The sequence below is a fragment of the Ursus americanus genome, chromosome 12, assembly GCF_024610735.1.
Source record: "Ursus americanus isolate L20-20 chromosome 12, mUrsAme1.1.p, whole genome shotgun sequence".
NCBI lineage: Eukaryota > Metazoa > Chordata > Mammalia > Carnivora > Ursidae > Ursus > Ursus americanus.
Window position 1 is genome coordinate 72,073,307 of NC_142138.1, and position 10,132 is coordinate 72,083,438.

Consider the following 10,132-nt stretch of genomic DNA (forward strand, 5'->3'; position numbering starts at 1 on the left):
GCCTAAAAACTCTTCATGGACCTTCTATGGGTGGGAGGTGGGGGAGATGATCTGCTCATTTTTCCTGGCCCAGAGCAATGACTCTGCCCCCAGAGCTGGGTTGTATTGGCCAGGGAACTGACAACAGGATTAGAGTGAAATGACACATGAACCACCCAAGGTAACGAGGGACAGAAGATTTATTTTTTCACGGGGTCAGGCACAAGCGCTGACAATCAGTGGCAGGTGCAGTGGAGCAGACAGAGACTGTGTGATCCTCGACCAGGTGGAGAGAGCCTTCTGGAGAGAGCTTGGACCCTCTCAGCCTGGGCAAGTAAGACTAGGGGATTCTAGAAAGGCTGCGTGTCAGGTGGCTTTTTCCGGTCCGCATGGATTCTTATTTCCTCTAAGATGACTTGTGTCAGCACCAGGATCCCAGATCAGCAACAGCCCCTGGAGCCATGACCACACCCAGAGCCCCCAGACTGCTGCCCACTGCCACTGTCACAGGTGTCAGAGCTGCGGAGCCGGCATCTGTGGGATCCGTGGTGCCTGTGGTGGCTCAGGAAGCAGCCGCCCCCAGAGCTGGGGCTACAGCCACCCCCGGAGCCAGGAGCACAGCCAGCAGGGGCTGGGGGGGAGCACTGTGCTGGACTCTTTGGGGGGCACTTGGGCGATGAGGGGCACTTGGGAGGGGGCTGGCACTGCTGCTGGCTCTGCTGGCAGGACATCTCTGCAGGACTTTGACCTTCAACAAATAAAAGAAACATTATGAGCACAGAAGCTTCAGGCAAAAGTCCCCTCCCTGTGGGTTTTGTCAAACACTTGTCTCCATGACCAAGCTGCTTTCTAAGCCACACTCTGTGGGACAGGAATGGGGACGCAGAGGGGACACATGCCCTTGGATGCCAGATGGATCTGTGGGCACCCCGACAACATACTCAGAACAAGAATGGAAGGAATCCTGAAGACCTGTGGCTTTGGGGGTTCACAGCCCCCTGACAGGTGCCTCAGTGACTCTTTCCTCACCATAATGCCCCTTCACCACCGCTGCCCACTGTCTGGGCCCCTTCCTGCCGGTTCTGTGCAGATCTGGGCTTGTCTTCCCAAGGCTCTCAGCCGAGGGGATACTCACGGAATACTGAGGAGGCAGGACAAGGCTGTTCCTGAGGAGGCTGTGGATGAGGAGCTCAGGGCAGGAGCCCTTTTATCCTGTGCAGGGGTGGGGGGAGGGTGTTGTGATGCAGGCCTGGAGCATGCTGCTGTTTTCACAACCAGGGGCGGTGACAACCTGGCACACTTCCTAGTTGCTTGCCCTCAGTGTGTTGCTGGGCATGAGCCTAAAGTTCTAATAAGGTGGAACCAGGATGTCCTTGTGACTGTCAAATTACTTCCCACTTGGGTCTGCTCTGGACCAGCTGCTATGCATTTATTTTTTCATTCACTTCCATGCCTTGGCATAGGCTCATTCCCTTTTACTCCATTCAATGCTAATAATACAGAGAGATATATGAACTCAAGTTCTTCCCTTGAGTACCTCACAGATAATGGGCCAATACTTGGACAAAGAAATACATTGGATCTGATAATGTAAGTGCTAAACAGAAGTGTTTACAAAGACCTCAAGCCTAAGATCCCAGCTTTTGGAGGTCAGTCCCCCAAAGAACCACAAGTCCCAAAGGGTGATGGAGAATTCAGATGTTTTCTGGAGGTGATAGCTGGACAAGATCATTGTCCTGTGGGAATGTGATGTGTAGGATAAAGGATGGATGTTGGGAGCCAGTTCCTGTCTAAGACATAAAAGTTCCTAGGGGGACCTCATGGTTCCCACATGGCAGCATGGGGAGCGGCATAAAAGTTAGAGTGGAGAAGGGACCAATGACTCTAGATGTGACAAGATTCATGACTGATATTATTAGGAAGAAGGGAGATGGAGAGAAGGAGAAGAGGAAGAAGGAGGAGGAGGAGGAGGACGAGGAAAAATAGTGGGCTAGTAGAAGGAGAGAAGGAGGAGAAGTGGGGGAGGAGGAGAAGTGGGAGAGAAGGAGGAGAGGTGGCAGAGGAGGAGGGGGAGAAAGAGGATGAGGAGGAAGAAGAGGAGGAGGAGGAGGAGGAAGAGGAGAAGAAAAGAAGATCTACTTCTTCATTGTGTTTCCATGTGTCTACATCTTTCTGACTATGAGATATGTACTATTGATTCTAACACTCTAGAAGATGATAGAAGATAATGGTTCATGTTCTTGAAAAAAGGTAAGGAAAAATTATGCAAATGATGATAATGAACCATTTTGCAACATGGTTGGTAATTATGAGGTTGACGATGGTAGAGGTGGTATGTGGGCCTTGCTTGATAGCATGGACCTCATATTGGCTAAACTCTATGTAAACTGAATACTACTTTTCCATTTGATTTAATTATAATATTACACATGTATTCCTCATCAAATTTTATCTCAAATACAATAATAAAATACATTACATTATATAAAACAAAAAAATTATCCTTGGGGCTTCAACATTCATGTATTTAAATTTAATTAAATTATTTAATTATTTATTAATTACTTAGTTTTATTTAAAACTTGATTTTAGCAAATATATTACATTTTGCTTTGTCATTAGCCTAAATACCTGTTTTTGGATACTAAATTAATAGTAAAGGCTATAGTTTTCTTTTTCTCTCCAATCTACAGCTTGTTCATTCAGAATCAGTGATTCCAAAAGTTCTTAATCAAGATACATGTGGGAACGTGGATGGTCCTGCATGTACAGAACTGGGTGTCTGATGGTGGGCAGGGGAAACAAGGCAGGTTTCCTGTCCTCTCTCTGCCTCAGGGAGATCCCAGTTGGCTTCTGGGTATAATTTCACACAGATAGCCCAGTTAGGAGAAAAACAGACAAGTATCTACATTTATGGTAACTGAGGCCTAAGGCAAAATGTAGGTGTTACTGTGTAGGCAAAAGGAGAACTGACAGTCTCAGGGTTCCAGCCTGGCTATAGAGGGGATCAGTATTTTTCCACGTCATATAGTTCTCCAGAAATAAGTACAGAAGCTCACTCTTTCTTCCTTCTTCTCCTTCCCTTCCCTTCCCTTCTCTTCCCTTCCCTTCCCTCCCTCCCCCCCTCTCTTCCTCTTTCTTTTCCTTCCTTCCTTCCTTCCTTCCTTCCTTCCTTCCTTCCTTCCTTCCTTCCTTCCTTTCTTCCTCTTCCTCTTCTTCTTTTCTTTCTTTCTTTCTTTCTTTCTTTCTTTCTTTCTTTCTTTCTTCTTCTTCTTCTTTCTTTCTTTCTTTCTTTCTTTCTTTCTTTCTTTCTTTCTTTCTTTCTTTCTTTCTTTCTTTCTTCCTTTCTTCCTTTCTTCCTTTCTTCCTTTCTTCCTTTCTTCCTTTCTCCTTCCTTCCCTCCCTCCCTTCCTTTTTTTGATTTTATTTCAAGTCAAGTTAGTTAACATACAGTGTACTATTAGTTTCAAGAGCAGAATTCAGTGATTCATCAGTCACATACAACACCCAGTGCTGGTCACATCAAGTGCCCTCCTTAATACACATCACCCAATTACCCCATCCCCCCCACTCCCTTTCCCTCCAGCAACCCTCAATTTGTTCCCCATAGCTAAGTGACTCTTATGGTTTTCCTCCCTGTTTCCATCTTATTTTATTTTTCCTTCCCTTCCTCTATGTTCATCATTTTTGTTTCTTAAATTCCACATCTGAATGAAATCATATATTTATCTTTCTCTTTCTGACTTATTTCGCTTAGCATAATACCGTCTAGTTCTATCCATGTCATTGAAAATGGCAAGATTTCATTCTTTTTGATAGCTGAATAATATTCCATTGTATGTATGTATCACATCTCCTTTATCCATTCATCACTCAATGGATATCTGGGCTCTTTCCATAATTTGACTATTGTGGACATTACTGCTATAACCATTGGGGTGCATGTGCCTCTTAGGATCACTATTTTTATTTCCTTCAAATAAATAACTAGTGGTGCAATTTCTGGGTTGTAGGGTAGCTCTATTTTTAACTTTTTGAGGAATCTCCATACTGTTTTCCAGAGTGGCTACAGCAGTTCACATTCTCAAGAATAGTGTAAAAATGGTTCTCCTTTCTCTGCATCCTCACGAACATTTGTTGTTTCCTGACTTGTTAATTTTAGCCATGCTGACTGGTGCGAGGTGGTATCTCACTGTGGTTTTGATTTGTATTTCCCTGATGCCAAGTGATGTTGAGCATTTTTTCATGTTGAGCATTTTTTTCATTTTCTGTTAGCCATTTGTATGTCCTCTTGGAGAAGTGTCTATTCATGTCTTCTGCCCACTTCTTGACTGGATTATTTGTTTTTTGGGGTCTTGAATTTGAGAAGTTATTTCTAGATTTTGGATATTAGCCCTCTATCTGAAAGTCATTTGTAAATATCTTCTCCCATTCCATAGGTTGCCTTGTAGTTTTGTTTATTGTTTCCTTCACTGTGTAGAGGCTCTTTATCTTGATGAAGTCCCAATGCTTTATTTTTGCTTCTGTTTCCCTTGTCTCTAGAGATGTGTCTAGCAAGAAGTTACTGCGACTGAGGCCAAAGAGGTTGCTGCCTATGTTCTGCTCTAGGATTTTGATGGATTCCTCAAATTGAGGTCTTCCACCCATTTTGAGTTTATTTTTGTGTATGGTGTAAGAAAGTGCTCCAATTTCATTCTTCTGCATGTAGCTGCCCAGTTTTCCCAACACATTTGTTGAAGAGACTATCCTTTTTCCATTGGATATTCTTTACTGCTTTGTCAAAGATTGGTTGACCATAGAGTTGAGGGTCCATTTCTGGGTTATCTATTCTGTTCCATTGATCTATGTGTCTGTTTTTGTGCCAGTACCATACTGTCTTGATGATTATAGCTTTGTAATATAGCTTGAAGTCCAGAATTGTGATGCCTCTTCCAGCTTTGGTTTTCTTTTTCAACATTACTTTAGCTATTTGGGGTCTTTTCTGATTCCATACAAATTGTAGGATTGTTTGTTCTAGCTCTGTGAAAACTGCTGTTGTTAATTTGATTGGGATTGCATTGGATGTGTAGATTGTTTTGGGTAGCATAGACATTTTAACACTATTTGCTCTTCCAATCCATGAGCATGGAACGTTTTCCATCTCTTTGTGTCTTCCTCAATTTCTTTCATAAGTGTTCTGTAATTTGTAAAGTGTAGATCCTTTACCTTTTTGATTAGGTTTATTCCTAAGTATCCTAAGGTTTTTGGTGCAATTGGAAATGGAATCAATTCCTTGATTTCTCTTCCTTCCATCTCATTGCTAGTGTATAGAAATGCAGCTGATTTCTGCTATTGATTTTATATCCTGCAACTTTGCTGAATTCCTGTATCAGTTCTAACAATTTTTTTGCTGGAGTCTTTTGGGTTTTCTACATACAGTATCATGGCTTCGCAAAGAGTAAAAGTGATTTCTTCTTTGACAATGAATGCCTTTTGTTTCTTCATGTTGTCTGACTGCTGAGGTTAGGACTTCCAGTACTATGCTGAACAATAGTATGGAAAGTGGACATCCCGGTTGTGTTCCTGACCTTCAGGAAAAAGCTCTGTTTTTCCCCATTGAGGATAATGTTAGCTGTGGGTCTTTTGTATATTACCTTTATGATGCTGAGGTGTGTTCCATCTATCCCTACTTTCTTGAGGGTTTTTATCAAGAAAGGGTGTTGTATTTTGTCAAATGCCTTTTCTGTATCTATTGAGAGGATCATCTGGTTCTTATCCTTTCTTTTATTAATGTGGTGTAGCACATTGAATGATTTGTGGATATTGAACCACCTTTGCAGCCCAGGAATAAATTCCACTTGGTTGTGATGAATAATCCTTTTAATGTGTTGTTGGATCCTATTGGCTACTATCTTGGTGAGAATTTTTGCATTCAGGGATATTGGTTTGTAATTCTCCTTTTTGGTGGGGTCTTTGTCTGGTTTTGTGATCTAGGTAATGCCGATCTTATAGAATGAGTTTGGAGGTTTTTTCTTCCATTTGTATTTTTTTGGAACAGTTTCATAAAAATAGGTATTAATTATTCTTTAAATGTTTGGTAGAACTCTCCTGGGAGGCCATCTGGCCCTGGACTCATTTGTTGGGAGATTTTTGATTACTGGATCAATTTCTTTGCTGGTTATGGGTCTGTTCAGGTTTTCTATTTCTTCCTGTTACAGTTTTGTTAATATATATGGCTCTAGGAATTTATATATTTCTTCCAGATTGCCTAATTTGTTGGCATACAATTTTTCATAGTATTCTATTATAATTGTTTGTATTTCTTCGGTGCTGGTTGTGATCTCTCCTCTTTCATTCATGATTTTTTCTTTATTTGGGTACTTTCTCTTTTCTTTTTGATAAGTCTGGCTAGGGTTTTATCAATTTTGTTAATTCTTTCAAAGAAATAGCTCCTAGTTTTGTTGATCTCTTCCACTGTTTTTTTTAAACTATTATTTCTGTACCATTGATTTCTTCTCTAATCTTTATTATTTCTCTTCTCCTGATGGATTTAGGTTTTATTTGGTGTTCTTTTTTCCAGCTCCTTTAGGTGTAAGTTTAGTTTGTGTTTTTTAGACTTTTCTTGTTTCTTGAGAAAGACTTGCATTGTTTTATACTTCCCTCTTAGGAACACCTTTGCTGCATCCCAAAGGTTCTGAACTGTTGTGTTTTCATTTTCATTTGTTTCCATGAATTTTTTAAAATTCTTCTTGAATTTCCTGGTTGACCCATTCATTCTTTAGAAGGATGGTATTTAATCTCCATGTATTTGTGATAGTTCTAAATTTTTTAAATTTAATTTAATTTATTTTATTTTATTAATTAAATAATTAATTTTTTTGTGGTTGACTTCAAGGTTGATAACATTGTGGTCTGAAGGTATGGGTGGTATAATCTCAATCATTTGGTACTGGTTGTGGCCTGATTTGTGACCCAGTATTCTGAAAAATCTTCCATGTGCACTCGAAAAGAATGTGTATTCTGCTGCTTTAAGATGAAATGCTCTGAATATACCTGTGAAATTCATCTGGTCCAGTGAGTCATTCAAAGCCCTTGTCTCCTTTTTGATCTATTTTGATGATCTGTCCATGGCTGTAAGTGGGGTTTTAAAGTCCCCTATTGTATTATTTTCAATGAGTTGTTTGAGGTTTATTATTAATTAATTTATATATTTGGCTGCTCCCAGGTTAGGGTCATAAATATTTAAAATTGTTAGATCTTCTTGTTGGCTAGACCCCTTCATTACGGTATAGTGTCCTTCTTCATATCTTATCACAGTTTGGTTTAAAATCGAATTTCTGGTATAAAGACAGCTACTCCAACTTTCTTTTGATGTCCATTAGCATGATAAATGTTTCTCCACCCCCTCACTTTCAGTCTGGCAGTGTCTTTGGGTCTAAAATGAGTCTCTTGTCAGCAGCATATTGATGGATCTTGTTTTTTTTTTTTAATCCATTCTGATACCCTATGTCTTTTGATTGGAGCATTTAGTCCATGTACATTCAGAGTAATTATTGAAAGATATGAATTTAATGTCATTGTATTACCTGCAAAATCACTGTTTTTGTAGATTGTCTCTGTCCCTTTGTAGTCTTTGTTACTTTTCATCTCTCTTTCCTTTTCAAAGGGTCTCCTTTAATATTTCTTGTAGAGGTGGTTTAGTGTTCTTGAACTCCTTTAGTTTTTGTCTTGGAAACTCTTTATCTCTCCTATTCTGAATGGCAGCCTTGCTGGATAAAGTATTCTTGGCTGCATACTTTTCCAATTTAGCTTGTTGAATATATCATGCCAGTCCTTTCTGGCCTGCCAGGTCTCTGTGGACAGGTCTGCTGCTAACCTTATGTGTCTACCCTTGTAGGCTAAGGATCTTTTTTTGCCAACCTGATTTCAAAATTCTCTTTATTTTTGTATTTTTCAAGTTTCATTATGATATGTCATGGTGTTGATCTGTTTTGTCCCTTATGTTCCATAAATGAGTGAAACCATATGATAATTGTCTTTCTCTGCTTGACTTATTTTGCTTAGCATTATCTCCTCCAGTGCCGTCCATGTTGCAGCAAATGTTGAGAAATCATTCTTTTTGGTGGCTGAGTAATATTCCATTGTATATATGGACCACATCTTCTTAATCCAGTCATCTGTTGAAGGGCATCTCGGCTCCTTCCACAATTTAGCTATTGTGGAACATAAGAACTAGGAAGATTGGTAGGAGAAGAAAGGGATAAAAAAAAAAGGGGGGGTAATCAGAAAGGGGAATGAAGCATGAGAGACTATGGAATCTGAGAAAAAAACTGAGGGTTTCAGAGGGAGAGGGGTTGGGGAATGGAATAGGCTGGTGATGGGTAGTAAGGAGGGCACGTATATAGCATGGTGCACTGGGTGTTATACGCAACTAATGAATCATCGAACTTTACATCAAAAACCAGGGATGTACTGTATGGTGACTAACATAATATAATAAAAAATATTATTATAATAAAAAAAAAGATAAAAAGCTCCTGCACAGCCAAGGAAACAGTCAATAAAACTAAGAGGCAGCCCACGGAATAGGAGAAGATATTTGCAAATGACATTACAGACAAAAGACTGGTATCCAAGATCTAAAAAGAACTTCTCAAACTCAATACACAAGAAACAAATAAACAAATCAAAAAATGGGCAGGAGATATGAACAGACACTTTTCCAATGACGTCATACAAATGGCCAACAGACACATGAAAAAGTATTCAAAATCATTAGCCATCAGGGAAATTCAAATCAAAACCACACTGAGATACCACCTTATGCCAGTTAGAATGACAAAAATTGACAAGGCAAGAAACAACAATTGTTGGAGAGAATGTGGAGAAAGGAGATCCCTCCTACATTGTTGGTGGGAATGCAAGCTGGTACAGCCCCTTTGGAAAACAGTGTGGAGGTCCCTTAAAAAGTTAAAAATTGAGCTACCCTATGATCCAGGCATTGCACTACTGGGTGTTTACCCCAAAGATACAGACGTAGTGAACAGAAGGGCCATATGCACCCCAATGTTCATAGCAGCATTTTATTTTATTTTTAAAATATTTAATTAATTTATTTATTTGAGAGAGAGAGAGAACATGAGAGAGAGAGAGAGAGAATGAAAGAGCACAAGAAGGAGAGGCAGAGGCAGAGGGAGAGGGAGAAGAAGACTCCCCACTGAGCTGGGATCCCAATGCAGGGCTTGAGCCCAGGACCCTGAGGTCATGACCTGAGCCAAAGGCAGATGCCTAACCATCTGAGACACCCAGGAGCCTATTTATTTATTTATTTATTTATTTATTTATTTATTTATTTATTTATTTATTTTCAGTTACCCAACATATAGCACATCATTAGTTTTTTATGTAATGTTCAATGATTCATTAGCTGCGTATAACACCCAGTGCTCATCATAATATGTGCCCTCCTTAATGCCTATCAACCGGTTACCCCATCCCCCAGTTATAGCATTTTTAAAATTTCAGCCTGACTAGTTTTTAGATCTTTTATTTCTGCAGCAAACATTTCTCTGGTGTCTTCTATGCTTTTTTCAAGTACAGCTAGTAGTCTTATGACTATTGTTCTTAGTTCAGATATATTGCTTCTGTTTTGAGCAAGTCCCTGACTGTAATATCTTCCTGACCTTTCCTTGGGGAGAATTCCTCCGTCTTGTCATTTTGGCTAAGTTTCTATCTTTGAGGTATTATGGAAGTTTGATATGTTTCCCACACCTCAGAGTAATGCTATGTTAAAAAGAGGTCATACACTGTCCAGGGCCTGGCACTTCAGGAAGTGTTTCTGGTGTATGCTGTGTGCGCTCTGCTGTTGTGTTTTGGCTGCTCTTTCTCACTGGTCAGTCCTCTGCAGAGTTCCTCCTTGCTTGCAGCAAAGAGTGTTTGGAGCTTTATCTACACATGCTTTGATTTGTTTGTTGAAAAAAGCCTGGAAAAGGAGGGAAGGAAGGAAGGAAGGAAGGTAGGAAGGAATGAAGGAAGGAAAAAAGACCTGCTCTGAGAGAGAGAGAGAGAAAAGGAATGAAAGAAAAGAAGCAATCAAAAAAAAATATGCCTGATTCCAAAGAAAAAGAAAGAAAAAAGAAAAAGAAAAGAAAAAAAGAATGCTGATCAAAAAAAA

General features: G+C 39.9%; 1 protein-coding gene across 1 annotated transcript; it reads right to left on the reverse strand.

Annotated features, from left to right (window-relative positions):
* Positions 1-419: 419 nt before the first annotated feature.
* Positions 420-710, reverse strand: LOC123787774 (late cornified envelope protein 3D-like). Its single transcript, XM_045790672.1, has one exon. The coding sequence runs from the start codon at positions 708-710 to the stop codon at positions 420-422; it is 291 nt and encodes a 96-aa protein (XP_045646628.1).
* Between the last annotated feature and the right edge of the window lie 9,422 nt (positions 711-10,132).

Coding starts and splice junctions, on each gene's coding strand:
- LOC123787774 (XM_045790672.1), bottom strand. CDS start 710: ATGTCCTGCCAGCAGAGCCAGCAGCAGTGCCAGCCCCCTCCCAAGTGC.